The sequence below is a fragment of the Vicugna pacos genome, chromosome 7 (assembly GCF_048564905.1).
Source record: "Vicugna pacos chromosome 7, VicPac4, whole genome shotgun sequence".
NCBI classification, from domain to species: domain Eukaryota; kingdom Metazoa; phylum Chordata; class Mammalia; order Artiodactyla; family Camelidae; genus Vicugna; species Vicugna pacos.
In genome coordinates, this window is record NC_132993.1 from 14,616,445 (window position 1) to 14,641,294 (window position 24,850).

A 24,850-nucleotide genomic window follows, 5' to 3' on the forward strand; every position below is an offset into this window, starting at 1 on the left:
TTGTAACTGACTGTACTTCAATAAAACAACAACAACAAAAACCTGTAAAAATTAAATCTGTCAGAGCAAGAGATGGCAGTAGGAGGAGGTGGAAATAAGTATATTATTCAAAAGAACTGAGCTGACTTAAGGCTTATTCTTCACTGTTTCATTTCCCTTAGTGTGAAAAATAAGTCATGATCCTGACCACTTCCTTAAGGTCAATGTTCTTGCCTCTGTGCTCTGCTAGTAACTATTGGAGGGCAGGCGAGGTTAAACTATATCCAAAGTGCTTTTGCCTCTGTTTGATGTCAAGGACAAATAAACAACCAGCGATGCAAGGGGAACTGTTATCTACACATGTTTAATTACTCGAGTTTTTACCACCACGAGGCACCAACATGCTCCCTGGGTATTGTTTGGGCACACCTGAATTTTTGGGTAATTTGAGTCACCCCTTTTCTAAACCCCCTTACTCTTTCTTTTAAATAAACTTTTTCCATTTGCTCTACCCAGGAAAATCTTAAGCTGTCGAAATATTGGCATAAGCAGAATGGCAGGCAAAAGCAGGAGGAAGGGGGAAAGAGGCTGAGAAGACAGATACCGTTTCCAACTCAAACCTGTTTCTGATCACATATTTTGTACAGGGGACTCCCTGTACACATGGACTTGAGTGCATTTTTCTTTAGAACATCTTAAAGCTGAAATTAACCATTTGCCCACTAATAAAGATTCTGCATTTTTCTGAATTCATAGGAGGAACAATATAGAATAGCTTGCACTTCCATGTCACTAACTCGCCAACTCTCATCCCAAGTCCTCTCCTTCCTTCCTCTCTATTCACTGTAATCAATAGACCACTCTAAGACTCAAAAAAATCTTTTTATGGTTAGGATATTCTGGCCCATGTGGAATTTTTTTCCTTGAAATTAAATGAGTTTAACTTGATTGAGGGAAAGGTTTTGGGAAATAATCATAAAAGTAAGAGCTTGGCAATGTCAAACTAGAAATGCCAAGGTTAAAACAGCCAGCGATAGCACCTTTCTATTAATAACTCTGTGTGTGCGTGTGTTATTTATGGAAGAGTCTTTCTACTTCTGCCAAGTTGCCTCATTCCTTCAGTAACTGCCTATTCTGCTGTGTATGTTACAAGGCTCTGGAAGGATCGCTCCATTGCTTCGTCAGAAAGTTCTCTCTTGAGCTGTGCTTTTCACGATGGAAATTTCTGAATTCTCACAATAATCTAATTCACAGTGTAAATACTTCAGGTATGCATAGGTAATTGTTAAACATAAAGGCGCATTCCAACTCGGAAAGAAATACATTAGAATTTAGAAGTTCTGAATTTAAAAGTTAACTCACCCTTTAAGAAAACTCAGATGAAAAGTTTCTGCCTCCAAAGTGGTCAGTCACTGAGCGTGTGTTCTCAGACAGCCTTTGGAGAAGACAACAGAAGAACTTCACTTTGGTTTATTACATCTAATAATTGTAAATGATATTTGAATGTGTGATATATACATTGTAGTAAAGATGCACGGGGGCTCTCGACTCTGAGAAGACTTGCCAACCAGTTAAGTCTAGACTGGCTTCTCATGTCACTAATGTCCAATGAAAGTCATAGGAAGAGTCTCAGAATTAGTAATAACTTTTCTATCTGACCATCAATGAGGTATAGTTATAAAAATTTAATATTAAGAGGAAGAACAAAGCACCTAATTTTAGATTTTAGAAAGCGATGGAAATGCTGAGTAGCTAATTAGGACTTCCGATTCAGGGAAAGGACCAAATGACCACAGTATTAACTGTCATTGGTAGATGAAATATGCTTTATCCAGACAATGGACTACAAAGTCATCAATTAAAAAAAACAAACACTAATAAAGGATAGCATTTCCAATGTCACAGAAAGGGAGAAAAATTCACTGACAAGGATTTAATTTCATAGATACAGTTGAATGAGGAAAAACAAATTTCAGAACAGAGTGATCTCAATCCCTTATATATATGAGAGGTTTCATAGTTTACACTCAAGAGAATGTAAAATCATCTAAACTAATATGTCACTTCTGGGAAAAAAAAAGTTCTCAGAGCTAATGAGCATAGGTCATTACTCTCATTTTTACTTGAAGTATAAAACACCAGGCACATAGCAGATGGAGATGAACGACTGCCAGGTGAGTTTCTGCAGCCAGTGAAGTAGTGGGCTGTCCTGGGGCTTGGACTGACACTTCTCAGGTTTGCTTGGTAAGGCGACCATATTGACACACAGCCGTCACAAGTGACTTCGAGTTCCAGGGGCATCTTTCTAATGTTATCCTGGGAGTTTGATTCATATCAGATGTGGAGAAGTTCACATTATGACTGAGTGTAAACTCTTCATTACATCATAGAACTCAGAGGATTTTCAGCACAGGTGAGTTTGTAAGTGTGCTTGGTATATATCAAAGATGTACTCACTTTACTTCTGCTTTATGTTTTACTCCTTGGTGAACCAATAAATAGTGGAACAATGATGATAAGATAATCATAATTATGAAAATGATTAAAAAATCAGAGCTATTGGTCATTACTGATACATCTAAAGATAACAGCAAACATATACTTGCATAGGTAATCCATTCATTGTGTCCATTTGAATTATCCATGTGGACTACAATACCATGGTTATTTGTAGGAATTGTCAGGAATCATATGGATGACTATAGTTACTGACATTACCAAGTGTCACTATCAGCAAGATTTACTGTGGGAATCTGCCCAAAAACATGCTATCAAAATTATTCTGCTTCCATAATTCTTGAATCATACTTAACAAATGGCTGTGTGAAGTCTTATATCGAGAACTGTTGTGTTTTGTCCTGAATACGTGACTGATTGCAGAAGAGCACTTATTTCAGTGGCTGTTGGAGAAGAGATAGAATTCTGCCCGATATAATTGATATAAATCTCCCTAAAAATCTAATATTTCAGAAAAAGGAAAATGGAGCCCTTCGTTCAGGAGTTCAGTGAGCCCTCCTCCCTGACTTAGGCTGAAACCGCCTTCTTCCGTTTCTCTGTTTATCCCTAGAATGCAGTCCCAACAGTACCTGCAGCAGCGTCGAAAATTTGCAGCTGCCTTCTTGGCATTCATTTTCATTTTGGCAGCTGTGGACACTGCGGAAGCAGGGAAGAAAGAGAAACCAGGTAAGCAGTGCAGTTATGAGCACAAACCTCCTCAGTGACTGACGTCCATCTAATCCAGCTACCTGATTTTCGTCCTTTTCCCCTCCCTCCCTCCCTCCCCCACCTTTCCTTCCTTCCCTCCTTCTGAGTATTTAGAGGAACCTAAGTGACATCCCCTCCCTTCCCCCCCATTGTAAGTCCTGAAATACAGATGATGACCATTAACATAATGACCGTATTAACAGCTACTAAGTACAGGAAATGATGAGCAATCAGGTGTTTTACTTATGCTGATGCTCTACCTCAAAAAGGGGCCCGCAAGGAATTTTGGTTTTATCTCATATTAACGAAGGAGGGAACCGGAGGTCAGAGAGCGTGAAGCACCTTCTCGATGTCGCTCCCCACGTCCTAAGGAGGCTGTGGAGCTGGGAGTCGGTTTACATCTGTGACCCACCACATTTACGTTGTGCTATTCCATCCACGCGGCAGAGGAAGGAACATCGCCTTCCACTGAAATGGATAACATGACAACTGCTACTGCTCATACACTATCTTCTCATTTTTAAAATCTATCTGGTTTGACTGTCTTCTCCTTTATAGAAATGTCTGCTTCTAAACGGAGATGTCAGCAAATCATTTAGCAAGGTCCCTGGCACATAGTCAGAGTTAAGTTAATAGTAGTTCTAGCTTTTCTTTCTCCCTTTTCCTCTTGGTCGTTGATTGAGCCAACTATTCGGCTAACACCTCTCCCGCTCCTACTCTGCTGGACGCTGGAGAGAGAGGTGAGAAGCACAGACCAGGCAGTTAAGGCTCTCAGGAATGAATTTAGTTATACCTAGAAGCTAAAGAGTGCTCTGGGCATTGATTATCTTTTCTTCCTTTCAGAAAAAAAAGTGAAGAAGTCTGACTGTGGAGAATGGCAGTGGAGTGTGTGTGTGCCCACCAGTGGCGACTGCGGGCTGGGCACCCGGGAGGGCACCCGGACCGGAGCCGAGTGTAAGCAGACCATGAAGACCCAGAGATGTAAGATCCCCTGCAACTGGAAAAAGCAGTTTGGAGGTGAGCCCCACCCCTCCTGTCCTACTGATTTCCTCGTTCGCCCTGGGATAATCCTTGCATTCTACCACCAAATATCTTTTTGAGGCTGACTCTAGTTATTTTAACAAGCTTATTTTATCAGATACAAAATAACCAGGCATCTTGCCTAACCCTGCATTCCTCAACTTCAGTACTACTGACGTTTTGGAGTTTGTTTTTTTTTTTTGTCCTGGAGAGAGTGTTGTTCTGTGCACTGTAGGATATTTAGGTGTGTCTCTGGCTTCCACCCATCAGCTTCTGGTAGTGCTCCCCACCTCACCAGCTGTGACAACTGAAACTATCTCCAGATGTTGCCACATGTTTCCTGGGGAGTCAAAATAGTCCCTGACTGAGACCCAGGGATGGAAAAGTCCTTACCTTGGAGCCCTCCTAATGGTGTCCGTCCATCCAGCTTCTCTTTCCTTCTCGTTCTAGATTCCTTTGTCTCCCCTTCCCTTTTCTTATTTATTCTCCTCCTTCTCCAGATCTCTGTTACTTTCAGAGCCTCTCTCTCTTTTGCTCCCTCCTGACTCTCCACACCGGTTCATAGATTTATACTTACCAAATAGAGCAGAGCTGCTCTGATCCACGTTTCATAGACTTCCTCTCACCGGCTATTGCCAGTTTCATGTGGACCTCATCTACCTATTTGGGAAGGAATCTCCCAACACTTCCAACTTTAAGCCCATTATTGAACACCCAAATTGCCTGTTTTTTCACATTCTAGACACTTTGTCTTTCTCAGCCATGGTAGAGCACGATGCCCCAGTATTCTCACTGGTCTACAGAAACGTACTCTGGCCTATAGGCCAGAGAAGGATAACAAACATACATGCTGTATCTTTTTCATTCTCTATAACCTTTAAGGTATGTTTTATGAATGGAGGTAAATTCTGTAAAGGCATGGTGAAATTCAGATACATTTGATCTTTAATTATATATGGGTTCCCTAAAGACTTACGTGCAAAGCGTCTTTAAGTTTGTCTTAAAGGTCTTGTGTCTAGAATATACTTTCAAAACTAACAATCCAGTTGGAAAATGGGCAAAAGACATGAACAAACATCTTACCGAAGAGGATATCCAGGTGGCAAATGAACACCTGAAAGGATGTTCCACAGCTTTTCTCCATTAGGGAACTCAAAATGAAAGCCAAAGAGATATCGGTGAGCTATCACTATATACTACCCACCTATCAGAATGGCTAAAATTAGAAATAACCTCAAATGCTAGCCAGGATGCAGAGAAATTAGATCACCCACACCTGGGTGATGGGGATGTAAAACGGTACCACCACACTGGGGAAGAGTCAGGCAGCTTTTCACGAAACTAAACTTGTGTTTGCCGCACAGTGCAGTGGTTTCACTCTTAGGCACTTATCCTAGAGAAATGAAAACTTATGCTCCTATAAAAAACCTATACATGGATGTATATAGCAGCTTTATTTGTTGTAGCCAAAAGCTGGAAATAAAGCAGATATCCTTCAACTGGTGGATGGTTAAAGAAACTGAGGTCCATCCATACCATGCAGTAGTGCTCAGCAATACAAAGAACAGGCTTTCGGGACACACAACTTGGATGGACCTCTAGGAAATTTTGCTGAGTGAAAAAAGCCAACCTTAAAAGGTATATGCTATATGATTTCACTTATATAACATTATTAAAATGACAAGATTATAGAGATGGAGAATGGGTTCGTAATTGCCAGTGGTTAAGGAGGTGGGACAGGGAGAAGGTAGCTAAGCTGTGACTAGAAAAGGAAAACCCAAGGGACTCTTGTGTTAGAACTTGGTTGAATATCCATGGTGGGGGTACTCACCCATCTACACATGATAAAGTCGCACAGAACTAAATGTATGCACAAACACATGCATGAATGAGTGCCTGTGAAACTGGGTAAACCTAAATGACTTCCATGGAATATCCAAATCAGTTTCCTGGTTGTGCTGTTGGACTGTAGCTCTGTATGACAGCACAACTGAGGGAAACTGGGTGCAGGGTTGACGGGATCTCTCTGTGCTAGTTCTTACCACTGCACGTGAACCGACAATTACTTCACTAAAAAAAGTTATAGACAAAAGTGTGTCTACTTTCATGGCACGCCCAGAGGAACTCAGAGATGTCTGTTTGGTCCTCCCCTGCCTTTAGCGGAGTGCAAATACCAGTTCCAGGCCTGGGGAGAGTGTGACCTGAACACAGCCTTGAAGACCAGAACCGGAAGCCTGAAGCGGGCCCTCCACAACGCGGACTGCCAGAAGACGGTCACCATCTCCAAGCCCTGTGGCAAACTGACTAAGCCCAAACCTCAAGGTGGGTTCTTGCCGTTACCATAGTTTTAATGTGAAGGGAATGATGGACTCAGGTGGGAGCTTCAGATGTGCAGACTCAAATTTTCCAGAAGGAAATCTTGGGTGAATTACCTTAAGAAAGGGATTGAAAAAAAAATACATTGAACATCACGTGAGTACTTTTCAGCAGGCAGTTGGTGAATTCAAATTGAAGTCCTCTGCACAGACAGAGGGACTGAAACAGTCTCCTAGCACAAATAAACCACTTAGCAAAACAGGCCAGTTAAAACTCTATGCTCTAAATATACAGCTCTGTGTTGGCTATATATTCCAAGCCCTACATCAGGACTACGTCCTGACAGGTGTGAACAAGCTTAGGAAGGCCACGAAGCTGAAAGTTTAAAGTCAAGTATCTCCTAGGTCATCAAACATTTATAGTTTTTGTGAAATCAGTTAATTTATTTTCTATCTTTCCATTTTCTACCACCAGGTAAGTTCTGTATTTCTTATATTTGTTTCGGAGCCTTTCTATTTGTTTAGTTAGATTAGCTTATTCACTGCATTTATCATGGAACTTTAGAATTATGTGGAGCTCTCTTTCTAGTCATTTGCAAAAAGTCAGACCCTGCTCTTATGCTGGAGAAAGTCAGCCAAACAATATCATGGCCATGGTTTCATAAAAATAGAATCCCAGCTGAGGGAAGACAAGAAGGCAACAAATTCTTTTATTTCATAATTGTATAGTCTCAGCTAAATCCCCCAAAATTAAAATGTTGAAGTCCTAACCCTCAACACCTCAGAATGTGATTGTATTTGGAGACAGGGCCTTTAAAGACGTAATTAAAAGTTAAAGGAAGTCATATGGGTGGGCCCTAATGCAATATGGCTGGCATGTAAGAAGAGGAGTTTAGGACACAGACAAACATGGAAGGAAGACCATGTGAAGACACAGGGAGAAGATAACCATCTACAAGCCGAGGAGAGAGACCTCAGAAGAAGCCACCCCCAGCAAATGAATACCGTGGGCCTCAGTGAACTCTAAATTAAAACATCTCTTTGGCCTCTGTTTATACTTGAGCTCTGAAATGGACCTGAAAACTCATACTGGCCAGGTTAATTATAAGGAGAAACCCAGAAAAATGAACATGAAGTTCATAATAAATGAAAATAGGAAAAGAAAATCCCCAGCAACTGGGGAGGATTGGCTGACTTGCTGCTAATGGTTAGAATGGGCTCATTTCACAGGGATTTGTCCATAGAAATGGTTACCTTCAACTTCAGGATGGCCAGATGCAGGCTAGACCTGCAGGTGCACATCTAGGATTCAGGCTGCCCCTTCCAGGTCATGGAAATCTCTGCGGCTTGTAGTGTGTATTTGGAAGGCATGACATGGGGGTGGGGTCCTTGCACTGAATTCCTTTGCCAGCGGTACACATGTCACTTGTCTGGAGACAAATACACAGATCTAACGAAAAGTAGTAGCCTCATCTCTTCAGTGAGATATTCCCCAAACTGGAAGAACATCAGAGATACAGTTTCCAAACTGATTGATTTTTAACCCAGTCAGAAAACCAAAATATTCAGCATAAATATAGAGTCAAAAAGAAAAGGGATTGAAGACATCTCTGTGTTCCAGCCCAGAGATTCACAACCTGGGCTACATGCTGGAATTTTCTATGGGAACTTATAAAAATCCTGTTGTCTAGGCATAAACCAGACCAACTAAATCAGCATCAGTAGTTTTGAAAATTAAAATATTCCTTAGGAGATTTCAGTATCAGCCAAAATTGAGAATTACTGCTCTCGTGTGAAATTCAGAGACCACACATACACAGGTGCACATACATACACACACACACACACACACACACACACACACACGCTCAAGCACACCTGCTGTCCCTGTTCTCTCGTGGGATAAGAGAAACTGCAGCTTAATGGCTGGGGAGGAAAAAAAATGGAGCAGGATTAGGTGGTGGATGGTGGTGGGGCTAGGTGTATATGGAAAATGTTGAAGAGTGTGGAATAAGTCAAAGTGGGGACATGATTAAGAAAGACCCCTCAGGATACTTGGTGAATACATTAAATGAGTTCCTTTTTTAATTGGACTGGTGAATAGTTCACTCTTTTACATTTTCCATCCAGTGGCATGTAAGGAAGGTTAGAAGTTAGGTTCAGGCTTTACCTTGAAAAATTGTGGTAAGCATATATCAAGTGGGTAGAGACATTCTGTAATTCTTTATATGTCAAAATTAAGGTGTGTAATTCATTGGAAATGGGGTAAGTGAGTTCTGTGTTTCACAGCACTGCCAGTTATGCACTTTGTAGATCATTAAAATGTAGCTTTCTGTTTGTGCATAACATGCCTGTGTTAAAACTAACCAGTCTTTTCCCTCTCAACAATGGGGGTTCTACGGATGCTGTTTTGGCACCAGGAACTCTGCACAAAGAAATATCTTCTCCTACGAGTTGAGCTAGGGAGAGGCGTCAGATAGAACGTTTTCTTAATGGGATTCACACACACTTTCCAGGACATTTTTTTTCTTGGTTTAAGTAAAATGTCCAAATAGAATATGTGGGTTGTGTATATTTTTATACTGTTTTTCTCAAATAGTCATGAGTGGATATTCTGGCTTTCCCTTTGTGAAGTTCTACACTTAAGAGAGCTCTTTTAATTCTCATCAATGGAAAAACAAGTAATAATGAAAGGGAATCTCTGCTATCATTAGTATTGTTCTGTTTCTACTCTTGCCCTTTGCTCTGGGTGTTTTACAAATATTATCTTATAAAATTCCACATATCCTTGAAAGTAGGTATTATTATGAGAGAGCTTTTAGTCATCCGTTTCTAAATTATATACCCAGAAGAGGAGAGAATATTGGAACTCTTAAGTAGACATAAGAATTGAAAGATGCAAAGTTGGAATGTAGCTTTCCCGGGGTGGGAACAGATTGCTCTGGGGATGGTCACTGATTGACTAAAAGATTGTAATTAGAATTTGCTTAATTGCTGCCAGAATTTGGCAGGGATAGATTGGTGAGCAATTATGTTGGACACTTGAAGTTTTCATTTCTTAGGAAAAGAGATTGAGAGTATTAATGGAACTTTTTAATTAAGAAAATCCTATATCTGTCAGAGTTTTTAGTTGCAGCAAGATCTAGACTAGCTAATGAAGCAGAAAGGGGTTGATTGAGGATGTCATGCAGCTCACAGAATCTCCAGAAGGGCCAGAGGATTTGATGGGCCCATCTGAAGGGGAGCTGTGGTCCTAAGGAGTGTTGTGAAGCTCCTTTTAATACCAACAGGCCAGCTTTGCATGCATATCTGTTTCCAAGTTTGTCTCACAGAAGGTTATTCTCAAATGGTTTCCAGGACAGGCAGGGGCGGGAGCACATGGATGGATATCTACATTACAGGTGGTCTAGGCAACAGTGTTAGTCCCTCCTGCGGTCCTGTCCACCAATTCATGCTCTGCTGTTACCAAATCCTTGTTAAATTTCCGTGCTCACCATAACCCCAATCCCTTTGATTTCTTCCCAGCTACTTCTAGAAGTTTTGCCATGTTGCTGCCTTTTTTTTTTTCTTTTGGATCATGCCTAGCCCTCTCAGGTTTGACAATTTATCTTTAAAGATCAAAAGAATAGCAATTTTTTAAGTGAGAGACTCAGCTGTGTGCAGGACACAGCATTTGGCAGCTGATTATTAAATGTGAAAGAGGGTCAGTAAAGGGATATCCCCAGCATTCTCAATTCTCTCCCGCTCAACAGATTCTTTTGTTAGTTCTTTTAAAGGTAAAAGAGGCTCCCCCACATGTCTTTCTATTTTCTGGGCTCTGACATCCCTTAGTAATGAGCAGGGCAACACCCTGTGATGAGCTTTGCTGGACTGAGAGATTTTAACTGTGCTAGGAGAGGTGAACGCACAGACTCCCACTGTAGGCCAGCCTGAGATGGGCTCCCTCCCCCTGTGACCCACAGTGGGGTTGATGGCTGCTGCCCTTGCATTTGACCAGAAAGAGGCAGCCTGGGGTATCTTATGGGACTTCTGTTCTTCTTGATCAGAGGGAAACACTCATTCAGTTTGGCCTCAAGGTTTTCATTTCTTTTTTACTCTGCTTGAGGAAATCTTTGAACATCTGTATTTAACTTTCCATCTATGATACTGTACTTGAAGCGAGAAGATCTAATTCTGCCCCTTCCTTATTAGAATATCTGTTTCATCTTCTGTAAACAAAAGTCTACAATGAATATCTCATAGCACTGTTGTAAAGATGAAGTAACTTACATAAAAATGCTTGATAAATGTGCAGTATTTCCTTCCTTCCAAATGGAGATGAGTGTTTCCCTCAGCACCTTTTCAGGCAAAAAAATTATAGTGATTACAATAATACTAATTATAGTTAATATTTCTTGAGAGCCTAGTAGGTTTTGATTACAGTTGAGTACATTGCTCATACGCTGTGTCATTGAATAGTCACGAGACTCTGTGAAACAGTTACTATGATTATCCCTCCTTTTACATATAAGGAAACTGAGGCTCAGAGATGCCTGATGTACAGTGATACAGCTAATAAGCAGAGGAGCCAGGACTTGAATGCAAGGCAGTCTGACTCTAGATCTCCTGCATTATGCACAGCTCCTACCCCTGTATCTTCAACACTGGTAGCTCCGTTTCTTATCTAAAAAAGATAATAATTTCAGACCCATTTATTCTTCCTAGAATCCCTCTTTTATCGTGGCTTCTCATCAGCCCCAGAATCGGGTCCTGGCTCCTTAGCAGGACATGCTGCTCATGTATCATCCTATTTGGCTTTTGCTGGAGCCTTGCTCCAGATGTTGCTGTGTACTCTGCCCCAGCCACACCAAACTCCCGGAGGTGGCTGAATGGGCCATGATTTCTCATATGTCCATTACTCTGCACCTGTGGTTCTAGAAACCTGGAACCCATTCTCCTTCTTCTATACCTCCTACATTCCATTCTGTAAAACCCAGCTTATTCATTCAACAAATATTCTGGAGTGGGTGCTATAGGTTAGAGTTAGCATGAGGTATAAATCAATGACCTCTGTGGACCTCTAGTGCAATAGGAGAAGCCCTAGAATGAATCCCAATGTCCTGCACAGAGTGACAAATGCTATGAAAGAGAGAAGCATCCGGTCCTTTAGCATTATTTCCAATTTTCTTGTTTATTTCTAAAATCTATGAAAAGCCTACAATGGAGCAGGTGGTACTGCTACGTTCTAGTGGTGGGTAGATAATAGTGACCAAAATGAATAACTAATAATTAAAATAAGAACTACATATTGGGTAAGTAGTCTTAAAATCTAAAGAGCCAAGTGTTCAAGGGACTAAGAGGAGGAGGGGCCAAGTTAGAGTGACCATGAAAAGCTTCATTTGAGAGGTAACTTCTGAACTTGGACCTGAAGACAGAGAAGCAGCTAGCCATACTAGTGTTCTAAATGAAACATGGGGAAGTTCAAAGTCCTTGAGGCCAAAAAGAGCTTGTTTTGTTCAAGAATTAGAAAAGAGATCAGTGTGAACACTTGCCAGACTTCCCTTCCCAAGCCTGGAGTGGCTGCGTTCTCTCCGACGGCTGACTTCTCCGTATTCATCCATCCTCCACAGTGAGTGCACATCTGCCTTGCCCCACACTGACCCTCTCAAGGTCAGGAGCCACAACCCATTCACCTGTGTGAGTTACTGACCCTAGTCCATGCGAGGAGCTCAACAAATAGTACTGACATGAGGAATGAATGAATGATGTGTCCAGCTACAATATCCTGGTATGGCTCACTAAAGCACATCATTCATTCATTGGCTACAAAAAAAATGTGCAGAGAGATCACAGTTAAAGCACAACGCACTCACCTGGAAGAAGAGTCACCTGGGTGTTTTACATCCATCCTTATTAAAGAATTTTTCGTTCAAATTGTCGTGACAGATGTTAGAACCAGGAACTATAAATATTTGTAGGGTTTACTTCACACTGTGTATCTGCCTTCATCTCCCTTGGTGAATTCCACGCTCAGAGGCTCATCAGCTGTGCACACACAAAGCAGATATATAATAGTCAGTATTAAGGAAGGCTACATAATAGAGCATTCTTCACACTAATTAGTTACTGAGCGGAGGGATCTTCTTTTTTTCCCCCTGAAGCTTCTACATTGCTCCCTACTAACTTCTGGATTGAGAACTTCTGCTTTGTGTTTTAGGTTGGAGCAATTGTCATCAGCATTTCTTAAGCATCATGAAAGTAGCTGCAATTTACTGAGTATTTTCTATGTGACAGGCATTATACTAAGCCCTTAGCATGCGCTGTCTCACTTGATGCCCACGGCAGCCCCAAGGAGCTTGGGTCGTGTTTTACAAATGAGGACGCTAAGGCTGCAACTTGCACAAGGTCACCCAGCCAAAGGGGTCAGGCTTGAACTTCAGGTCAGGACAGTCTGTGTCCCGAGTTCTTTCTGTTACACCAATGCTTCCAAAACTCAGTGCTTCCTATGAGATCTCTCTGGGTATTCTAAGATAAATGAATAATTTTGGTTTTCGCTTTAATGATAATTCTAAAACATCAATAGAAGTGTGTTCAGGGTCATTTACCATTGATTGAGTGGTGTCAGATAATTTCTGACTCAAGCGTGTCTTTGTGTAACAATTGCATAAAGGCACATGATAAAATTTTGTGCTGCATTTCTCAAGCTGCAGTCCTTGAAAGAGCCTAAATTCCTCCAGAGTAAGACACAGTACTGCAGTGCATCCATTACACTCAGTGTCCTCCCAGGCTCAACCCTGGGCTGGATTCAGGACTGCCTCCTCTCCACCGTGAGATTCACAGAGATGCTATTCATAGGATCCAAGGCACTGGTGTCCTGGTAACAAACGCTGCCGGTGGAGACACTGTGCAGCGAGCGTCCCAGTGACTCCAGCTGGCTTTGCCCTGATGCACAGCCTTCAGGAACCTCCAGGGAAATCAAAGCTGGCTGGTTGTTGCTCAGTGCACAGAGGCAGGGAAAAGAGAAAAAGACTTTTTCTAGAGGAATAAACAGTATTTGCAGAAGAGCTCATCAGAAATCCAAAGAGCAAGAAGCTGGTAAAGATCTTCCTGGTGTCCTACTGCTGGGGCACACTGGGGCCCAGGCCCAGAGCTGTTTACTGCAGGTTCACACACACTCACAGCACTCGCTCCTGCAAGGTGAAAATAATTTCAGGAATTATTTTTATTCTACAGAAGACATAAAAACTTTATTTTCAGATCTTGCCCAGATGCACAAGAGGAATCAATTAAGCTGCTGTGAAGGCTGCGGTCTAAAAAATGAAGAGAAATCCAGGAAAATCTCTTTAGATCTAACCTTTGCTGCTGCTGTAGACAGAGCATTGGGTGCCTGGGGGTGGGAGGAATCCTGCGGCGGGGAAGTGGAGCTCCCCTGCTTGACTCTGGGGGACAAGGGTAGAGACAGGCGAGTGGATTAATGCTGAGAGCTCACAACCCTAGAGTATGCAGTACCAAAGTCACATATTTAAATGATGTCATTTAAAATCTGGGGGACAAATTTTTCAAAAATAACAGTAAGCTCACATGTATTTTGCATCTTCACAACTAATGAGGTTGACCTGAAGGATATATAAAAATGAAAGTGTGAAATTTTGCTCACTGAAGTATTAGTTTGCTAGTGCTGCTGTAACAAGGTACCATAGACTGGGCGGCTTAAACAGCACAAACTTATTTTCTCACAATTCTGGAGGCTTGAAGTCTGAGATCAAGGTTTCGGCAGGGTTGATTCCTTCTGAACGCCATGAGGGAGGGATCTGTTCCAGGCCTCTTTCCTTGGCTCATAGATGGTCGTCCTCTCCTGGTGTCTTCATATCTTCTTCCCTCTGTGTGAGTCTGTGTCCAAATTTCCTCTTCTTACAAGGACATCAGTCACACTGGACTAGGGCATTCTCTAATGACCTCATTTTGATTTGATTACCTCTGTAAAGGCCCTGTCTCCAAATACGTTCACATGCTGAGTTGTTGGAATTAGGAATTTAACATGAATTTTCGTAGGGGACATAACAACTAATACATGGACTGAAAAAGAAAAATTCATTTTGGAGTAAATAAAAAGTGATTTATGGAGCTGCACTTAATAAAATTTTAAATATTCTGGAGTTCAAGCTTTTCCCCTTTTCTATAAATCATAATTTGAATTTCCAGTAGCACCAGTCATATAACATTAAGGATCAGATATGATAATAGAAAAATAATGATGTCCTAGTTGGGAACTACCTATGGTTTACAATGATGTATTTCATTTCTAACTTACACTACAATATAATTTATAATATTTTATAGTAAGATAAATTTTCTACCTATGCCCTCATTATTGTAGAAACAGGCTTTTAAACATTTCAATATCATATCAGAAATAAATGTTCTTTTTTCTGCTTTTGATGCAGAAAAAGTCAGTGTGGGGAGGTCACTGTCAAGGAGTGTAAGGTCTTGAGAGTGGCCTGTGGACTGAGGAAGGGGAAGACACTTTTGCTGAACAGAAGAAACCTAAACATTCATTCCCCACCTATGGCTTTGGGTGTGTGTGTTACACGTGCATTTAAGTGTGTCACTCTATTTTAGTTGACTTTGAGGGTTCTTCAAAATAACTAGGAGACATGGGAATGGAGTTAGGGGCTGGCAGTATCACCAAGTGTGACAAGCATGTAGTGACTGCCAAGCCACACACACACGCACACCCGAGTCTCTAACACAGGTATCAGAATTGCATGCTATTGCACCTGCAAATACACAGGCATAATTGCACCCACATTCTCAAAGCTACTTATATAAAGTTATATATTCTTTGCAGAGTTTCACTTGCTTTAGTTATATTTGCCTCTCTTCCATTTTATTTAGTACTTTAAAACTTTTTTTTTTTGCCAAAGTTGACAAAGATAAAATGTAGCAGCTGAATATGAATGCAAACACACACACACAGACACACTCATAGCTTTCTGGTTTCTTTCTGCAACTATATTCAAGTGCAAAGGCCCTGGATTAAAGGATGTACAGATGAAGCACCTCTGATTCCCTTCTTCACTGCTCTTTTCTCTTGTGACTCTCAGAGGAAAAATCCACCAAAGATTTCAGTTGTTTTTACATTTCCAATCACATGAGTAGATGTAGCTATTACATAAGGAAGATGTAAATGTGCCAAGATAAAAACAGGTTTGATTGGTGACTGTCTCCCTGGTACACACACATATAGGTCAGATCAGGGAGGGACCTTGACACACTCAGGCAAATGTGTATCCAAAAGCACCTCATAAAAGGGACTCCTCCTTGATGGTTGGAGAAACCAGTGGTTGTCTCCACTGCTTCGCTTAAAGAAAGGGAAACGGAGAGACAGGAGGGAAAAGAGGCTGAAAGGCTGCGGAGAGGAGTCTCTGGGTGGAGGGAGTAGGGCTTAGTCTACTGACACAGGGAGCGTTGCTTTGGAAAATAACTGACGTGCTTAGGGACTTTTACCAAACTTGCTCTGCGTGGTTGATGAAATAATTTCCTCATCTCCACTAAACTGCCAGTTAAGTCCACATTACTCACCAGCGCTTTCGTAGCTAAACTTTCTATTTTGACGTGATGCAGTTGTGCTGAGTCACCTCCCAAAGTAAATGGGGGCAAAACAGAGGTGCCGCAAAGGGTCCAGATATATTTAGTTTGTATAGGATCTTTAATGCCCTTGATATCAGAGAGCAAACTTGTGTAGAAGGGCAGATAATTGAGAGGTATTGTTATGAAACAGAGGTGATGAGCAAAAAGGAAGGTGGACATGAGGGAAAGATCAGCTATCCGCACGTGGGCAGCACAGAGGAGAAGCCCGGTGCCGGCAGGTACATATGTATGTAGGTACGTATGTATTCCATACATAATCCTAGAAGTAAATGCACTGAGTCCATAAAAGAGGAAATGAAGTGAGGGGTATTACAAAATAAGAAATTGAAGAAGAAACAACAAATTATTCCACAGAGGTGGGACTGAATTATATCTGAGAATAATATATTATGAAAAAATTTAAATGATTATACTTTGTATTTTTAAATATATAGAAATTTCTTCCTGTATTTTGTCACTTAATATATGCTACCTCAATTTAAACCAAAATATTGGGAAATTTAATGAGTGGCACCATGCCAGGAAGCCTAGTACCTGGAATCCTGGTGGATCACTGAGTTGTACATTGACAATTCAGCCAGCCTTATTATCAGTTCTGAGACACAGCTGGCATAGTGCAGGAATTAGATATTTCCAGGACACTAGGCAACTAATGAGGTCCTTTAAATAGGTTCACGAAGCATTAAAAGGGTGTTGGTGGTATCCAGACTTCTGGATTTATTTACACTGTGATTTTACTGTTTGACAGTAATCTGATCCTTTTCCTCCACTCAGTTTCCATGATTTATTGAACAAGTCTCCAGAGGTTAGTTAACTTTAGGGCTCTCTGTGGCACACCTCTCTCTGTCCTTGTCCTCTGGCACTCTTGACCTCTGAATCTTCAGAGTGTTCATAGCTTCCTCATATAGGAATTCCACTTCTTAGAAGGCATACATCTCCTTCCTATTCTAATCAATAGTTCTTCCCATTGGTTTAATGACCCAAAGCCATTTTATTTGAATCAGTAGCAAACAAGTTGACTCGCTTTAGTTAAGTACTCAAATAATTTCATCTCTTAATTTTCTTTTTATATTTTCTATATACACAACAGGTCATCAGAAAAAAAGAAATCAAACCAAGACATTTTGCTAAGAAAATGACATAAGCTTATTTTGGAATTTTCAACTCTTCTGCGTCTTACAATAACATCTCTCAAGATCTTAAAAAAAAAATTTAAATTGATGTCTTTCTTTCAGTGCCCACTCACAACCTTATTTCTTGCAGATTTCCCAAATACTGGAAATGGGAGTGAGTGTTTACTTATACCAACCTCATGGCAATCCTATTTCTAAAAGGGCCTGTGAGTAGATGGAAAAGAAGTGATGCATCCTGTTTGGTTATCTGCCTTTTGAGAATGAGTTTACTGTGATGGACTCTTATATAAGTTGCTGATAAAAATTTAAATTGGTACTTCCTTTCAAGAAAGAAGTATGTCAATACATACCTGGAGCTTTAAAATCCTGTCCTTTGATCCAGCAGATCCTCTTCTAATCATATACAGTAGGACAAAACTTAAATATGCAATGATTTGTCTGCAAAAATACATGTTGAATCATTATTTATAATAATAAAAAGTGAGAACATGCCAACTGACCAACAAAAGAAGAAGGGTTACAAAAAATAAGGGCTGGAATGTCATAAAGGAATACTTCTTGGTCATGTTTCAAAGTGTATGCAGTGGCATGAAAAATAACACAATAGAACTTTTATACTTTATCAACTGTCAACATGTTCCTAGTTAAGGTATATATTACATATATATATAGAAAGGAAACGTGAATAGAATCTGTTGCTAAAAATGTCATCTCTATATTGTAAATCCATGGGTAATTTCTTTACCATATATTTCTTTATTTTCTATGTAAGCTGTTATTACTTTTAAAACTGGATAGTAATTAATATTTTTTAAGAAGAATGAAATAATTCAGAGAGGAGAAACCCTCTCTTCGCTTCAGGCTAAATCTACTATAGACATACTTTTTCTCCCTACTAATTCATTCTCTTCCACTTCATGCATCTGTGATGTAGCAAAAGAAACAGGCATTGAAGCCATAAAAATAGCTGCTGTATACCCATGATTTTTAATATAAATACACTTACAGAGTACTTCACAATTTTGAAAGACTCTCATGTAAAGCAGTCTTGAAAACACCACTTGTAATATGAGCTCTATGGGAGCAGAATTTTGTCTTGTTTGACATTATTTCCCAGCATCTAGAACAGCGCCTGATATGTAGTGGGTGTAGAGTGTATATTTGCTGTATTTGTTTTTCATGCAGTAGTAGCAAAATGGGATCTCAAAGGTCATAATCTCATGTGATGTTCATGATGGCCCTCTGAGCAGGATATACCAGGTTTTATGGTCCCCTGTTTACAGGAAACACATGCAGAATGATTGGTTTGCCCAAGATCACACAGCCGGTAAGTGGCCAACATCAATTAGAACCAATTCTCTAGGCGAAGACTTCTCTTTACTATCTTCTTCTTTACTATCAGTAGTTGCTGTGCGTTGAAAGAAAGAATTTTCTTGGCTAAATTTTGAGTTTTCTACATAGCTTACACTTTGGTGGCCATTATAATACTAGAGATAAGTGCCCTGATAGGGAAAATAAAGATAATAGGCTTCCAGCTCAGACCAAGAGGTCAACAAATGAGAAATAGTGTCAACAATACCAAGTACCTGAATAACGGGCAGCATTAACAAGATGGAGGTGGCAGTGGAAGTATGGGGTTGATGGACTGAAGACTGGGTTTGAAGGCCAAAGACTAGGAGAGAAAAAGAATGATACTCATGCGTAACTGAAATAAGCACAAGTGTAGATTCAAGCAAAAGGAGTGATTTGAACAACGGGCATCAGATAAGCACAAAATAAGACCATTAGGCATTTACTAGAGACGTGATGATGAATGGAAGCAGTGCTGTGTTACGTGAGGAGGTCAAAGAGTCAGGGAATGGCCTCTCATCTGACTGTCCTTCTGGATCATTGTAGACCTTGAGGAATCACTGACACTCTTTTGGCCTCTGTTTCTTCACCAGTTACATAGCGGATATGGATTAAGTTCTTTCCAGATCACAGACTCCATGATACTAATTAAAAACCCTCATGTAGACTGGGTAAAGCTTGAGAAGTTGTTTATAAGTTTTTGAGGCCACAGAGACAAGTAGTGACAAAGCTCATTTTGTTTGTCAGAACAATGTTCATAAAAGTCACCCAGAAAAATGCTTTTGATTGGAAGCAATTTTACTGACCCAATTTTCTTCTTTATTCTCAAATGTGAACAATTTGCTATGTGAGCAATCAAACTAACTTTATGCAAATGCAGGTTCTTCCTTCTTTCCACTATTTTTTACTGAAGACTCCTCATTTTTCTATTTAGATTGAACCCAGGGTGGACTTAAGGTCTGTCGTGTGTCAAAGGAATGCCATGATGACTTGCCGGTTGCATCAGAAAAAGAAATTGATTGACATTGTACAGATTAAATGGTTGATATCTTGGTATTTAGCAAGTTGTTAATTGATGAATATAAAATAAATGTCAGACTCAGGTAATAGAGAGAGGATGTGCTCTTGCCTGCACCAATAAGAACTGGGGAGAGATCCCCATTCCCAAAATGCTCCCTGAAATGAATGACCTATGCTAGTTAGATAAAATAGTGTCTAGTGTTCAGAATAACTTTCATTATTATGAAATAAAATTTTACAAACTCCTAATCAGTGTGGGGATCCATTTACTAGCCCAAATATGCAAACTATTGCCCCAGCCACCACCTCTACTGGAGAGCTAGAGGACTGTAATTACTGAGAATTCCCCAGTAAGGGCTTTGGAGAACATGAGACAAGGGAAATCAGAGTTTTATTTCAGTTGGCATCCTGGATTAGTCCCTGAGGATACCATTTTAATATACAGCTGTTGCTTAAAATGTCAGCCAAAGACTAGGAATTATTAAATGTTCAGACACTGACTATTTATTCCTAAATTAAACATAAAACCTTCTTTGACCTTACAGTCATCTCACCTTTCATGGGTTAAGAGAAGGAGACATTTATAATGACAAGTAAAAACAGAGTAAAAGATTGTTTCTTCAGTATAGAGGGCGGAAAGTTGGGGATATACATGAACAAAATGAATACTTGGGAGCAGTAATTTAGCAAAATTTTAGCAACTCCTGACCTAATTGTATATGTTGCACCCTTGAAGCTTGAGTAAAAGAAGCTCAGGACAATGACTCTGTACACAAATACTACTTCCCCTAATATATAATGGACGTTGGAACTTATCTGAAGAGGTGGTGAGGGTAAGAATGGAAAAATTCAAGCTCTGCTTAAGTATAAGCTAGGTTTTGTATAACATTTGTGGTGGATGTCATGTCCCCTCTCATCATAAGCCTTATGACCCTCTTGAGCACCCACCTGCCCTACGATCCCTAATCCCTACTGGCCATTGTTTTCATCCCAGTATTGCTCTGTTGCTTAGCACATTCAATGACCTGCTTAGTCCAAATGTCTTGGTGATGACCAAGTATATTAATTTTACAGAGAAATTACCTCTTGTTCTTAGTCTATTATCACACTAATGATAACTGCTAACCTTTGTTGGCACATGTTATAGTCTGTGTTCTGTTCTCAGTGGATTTTATACAACTCATTTAACTTGGATTTTCATATGCCCATTCACAAGTGAGGAATCTGAGACCCAGATACACGAATTAACTTTCTCAGAGTCTCATAGTAACTTAGTGATGGAGCCAGAATTTAAACTCCAGCCCTTAACCCACACGTTTCTGCCACTATCATGGACTGAGTGGAGGAAGTATCTTAGAAACATGTAGCAATATACTTCACTTGCTAGGCAGGTGATACTGACTGTTCTCATCTTTGGAGCTAAAGTTGACAAGCCCTATTCTATACTGCATTCTCCTTAGGAAAAGCGAGATGGCAAGATGATTGAATGGAAAAGGATAAAGTCTTTTGATTTGAATTCTCATGGTTTTACTTACCTGGCTTAGTCCACATCGGTACATTCCATTTGCTTCATCCAAGGCTAGCAGTCTCTGTAGGGCCAAAGCTGTGTGTTTGGTAGGTTCATAGGTGGTTCTTCATATATTAATAGCTGGCCAAGTGTATAAGCAGAGAACAAATCAGGAGTGGAAGCACTCTGAAATTGTTTGCCAGAAAAAAGGCTTATCAACAGTCCCACAGAGAGGGAATGTGGGAGGTGAAGGGCTAAGCAAAGCTTTGTAGCTCTCCACTGAGCACTGACCTGGCTTATTCTCTTAGAGATACCTGCTGTGTTCTATTTCCTAAGTACCCTCAGACAGTATGTTGTTTATCAAACGGGGGCAACCAATGAGATAACAGGCATTTATAGGTGTTCACACACAGAGGTAGGCTGCATTACTCCTGCCTCTTCCCATAGGCATCCTCCTGGCAACAGCAGACACACACACACACACACACACACATGCACACAGACACACACACGCACATGCACACACACACACACACACACACACACACACACACACCCCTTTCTATCAATCTAGTCATTTCATTCCTGGCCATTTATAAGAAAAGTGGCTCCCTCCCCCATGCTTACTAATGCAATACTTTTTTTTTCCTTTTTAATCACAGCAGAGTCTAAGAAGAAGAAAAAGGAAGGCAAGAAACAGGAGAAGATGCTGGACTAAAAGCTGCCACCTTCCGTGGAACATGAAAAGGACATCAGCAAACAGGATCAGTTAACTATTGCATTTATATCTACCGTAGGCTTTTTATTCAAAAATTATCTATAGCTTAAGTATACAATAGGCAGAAACGAAAAGAAAAATTTTGTAGTAGCATTTTTTTAAATGTATACCATAGTACGACTAGGGGCTTATAATAAAGGACTATAATCCTATTTAGAAAGTTGACTTATAGTACATGATAAATGATAGAAAATTGAGGTAAGTTTTTTGAAGTTACATGATATTTTACATTTAAAGTCTTTTTTTTTTACATTTTTTTCTTTTGTCAGCAATTTAAATGTTATGACTATGTAAACTACTTCTCTTGTTAGGTCATTTTTTCACCTAGACTTTTTTTTCCCAATTGAGAAAAATACATACTAAACAAAGCAGCAATAAAATATGATCATTCTATTGAGGAAAATACCTTGTTTTCTGCCAGTGGATTAAAAAAATTTTTTTTAGTCAGCAAAATGAGGGGAGGGGGTTAGAGCATGCCCTAGTTCAATGTTGACTTTTTTTTTTAAGAAAAGTATTAAAACATGAAATTATTTCACTTTGGCAGAAATATTTGTTTTCTTGATGAAATTATTTTTCCATCTGAGGAAAAAAAAAGAGTAGGAGAATAAATCAAGGTGTTGCTAAAAAAGGTGCTTTTGTGTGAAGTAATTTGCTATTGTAACCCTTTCCGCTGGTCACCTACGCTCCCCCAGCCAACCTGTTAGCAGTAAAAGTTGATCATATAAACTAATTAAATCACTCGTGGGCACAAATGTTACAGATTTTATACAGGTGTAGCTGTAGCTGTAGATGTAGATCTGTAACTGCATTTTCCAACTTTCTATCAGTCTGTAACAGGTAGACTGGTGCCACTAAATGGAACAAAAGTTCCAAAGTAGTCTAGGGTTTGGTGGAATAGAAAAATGTTCTTCTCTTGAGTAGGTTTGGGCTTGCATAGTTCAAATCAGTAACATCATGCAAGGTAGCTTGTACTTGGTTTCAATAAAACAAGAATTCCTACTCTTGTTATCTGCCATGTGAGTGCCACAGACTATCTGTACAACTAACTCCCTTATCTGCTGGGCTCTAAGCACAGTCTTTAAGTAAATAAGTCTGTGTGTCTATTATTCAGAGAAATAATATCTCAGAAGTCAGCCGGGATTAGCCTCAAAGTATTTCTTTTGAAAAAGCCACCTCTAATTTTAAAGTGGTAAGACCCAATAAACAAGCACTTATCTACCGAGGTAACTCTAAGTCCACTTTCAGAAATTATGGTGTCAACATACCTAGGGCTAACCTTAAAATAATTACAAACTGGTCTAATGATGCGGCCAAAGTGTCTTTAAAGCTAAACTAGTTTTGCCATCTGGCTGAAGACTCCGCCTGAGCTAGGAATGTTGAGGGGGTCCCTATCTCCCCACAAAGTCAAAGCCAACTGCTAATGGGGGGATATAAACAGGGATGGACTTTTGGGCACATATACGGAACAGTCTGTGGATTGGTGCTTAATAAAAGCAGAGTACCTTGTAAAAATGCAAATGGAAAAAACATGAATGGTGATTGCAGTTCTTTCACAAGTGAACCTTAACAAGAGAAGAGTACTCACGGGGACGGATGGAGGAGATGAAAGCAGGCTTGACTGGGTTTTTTGCCAGCAAGACCCTGTAAGGACAGGGATGGTGGAAAAGCCTTCAGCATATTTTGTTAGCCTCTCACCTAATATTGCTCCTTCATCATCATTTAGCCAAAACAGCTGCCCATGAATCAGTAATGAGCTAAGGTAAACTAGAACAAAATCTCCTGAAGGGAAAAACAGTTCTGTAAATTATCACACCCCCTTTATTCACAGGGCATGGCAGGAAGCCAGGGGTTCTCCGCTGTGTGGAGGATGATTCCTAGCAAACCATATAAATAAGTCCCTGATTCTCTGTTAAAGCAAGGGTTGGAATGCTAATCTCCTCTGCAGAGGGTATGAAATTAAAGTCTCAAGAATTATTCTACTCCAGCCCCAGTTTTAAATACCTTGCAAAATCTCACGGAAGTATTGAAAATATAAATACAAAAGAACAGGCTCCAAAAATCACTGACTCTCACAAGCAGGGAGAAAGAAAAGACTATCTCCACTTTTTTTCAGAGTGCCCCAGCTAACTCTTCCCAATCGTACTGAGTTTGATGAAATTTGCCCTAGTGTTCTTTAAGCCTTGAGGAAGTCAGCTGTGTTTCCTTAAACGACCTTAGACTGAAGACAAGCTCTCCTTCCAATCATCAGAAACAATCCTTCACTGACCAGAACATGTCCTTATTCAGCTCAGTGATTGCATCCTCCGCACTTGGACTCGGGTAGACTTTCTGATTTATCCTGAACGGGTGCATACTATCACACTCTATTCCGGGAATGACATTGTAATGTCTTGTTGACTTTGCAGAAGTCCAAACAGATTTTAATGCTCTGAATAGTTAACCATTGTGTGGGTGGAAGGATGTGGGGCATAAAAAAAATCATAATTTCATTTGTGGGTGCTTGACCATAAGAAGCCTTATTTGAGGAAAGAGAGGCTACAGTCATTTTCCCACTAAGAAGACAGATACTTCTTTAGGAATAAGAGAGACACACTATTTTCCATAATGTGTAACTCTTGACTCCATACTTCTGAAAGTCTTAATTGTTTTACAACTTCTTTAAATGAAAAAACAGAGGTAAATATGCTGTAGGAGGTACTGGATGAGGCAATAGAAAATACTGTTCTTGAGTTGCTTTAAAATAGTTCCAAAACATAAACATTTGAATTTTATTAACCTTTGGTCATGGGATTTTCTAATGGAGGGAGGCAAAGGGTTTCTTCTCATTAATCTTCTCCAGGAGTAATAAGGCAGATCAACATCCTTGGCTGTGGGATATCAAAGGAGCCAATCCCTCCCGCCCCCTTTTTTTTTA

At 40.1% G+C, this 24,850-nt stretch overlaps 1 protein-coding gene across 2 annotated transcripts in view; it reads left to right on the plus strand.

The window, feature by feature from the left end:
• Positions 1–22,564, plus strand: part of PTN (pleiotrophin) — an 89,848-nt gene extending 67,284 nt beyond the window's left edge. Inside the window, exons 2-5 of one of the 2 annotated variants that reach the window (XM_006210014.4) lie at positions 3,047–3,162; positions 4,027–4,200; positions 6,364–6,525; positions 21,824–22,564. In XM_006210014.4, the coding sequence (XP_006210076.1) occupies positions 3,048–3,162; positions 4,027–4,200; positions 6,364–6,525; positions 21,824–21,876 (504 nt within the window). In that variant the 5' untranslated portion in view covers position 3,047 and the 3' untranslated portion in view covers positions 21,877–22,564. Of the gene's footprint in view, positions 1–3,046; positions 3,163–4,026; positions 4,201–6,363; positions 6,526–21,820 lie in introns of both variants that reach the window. The other variant, XM_006210013.4, reaches the window with a different exon arrangement.
• The last annotated feature ends 2,286 nt before the right edge of the window (positions 22,565–24,850 follow it).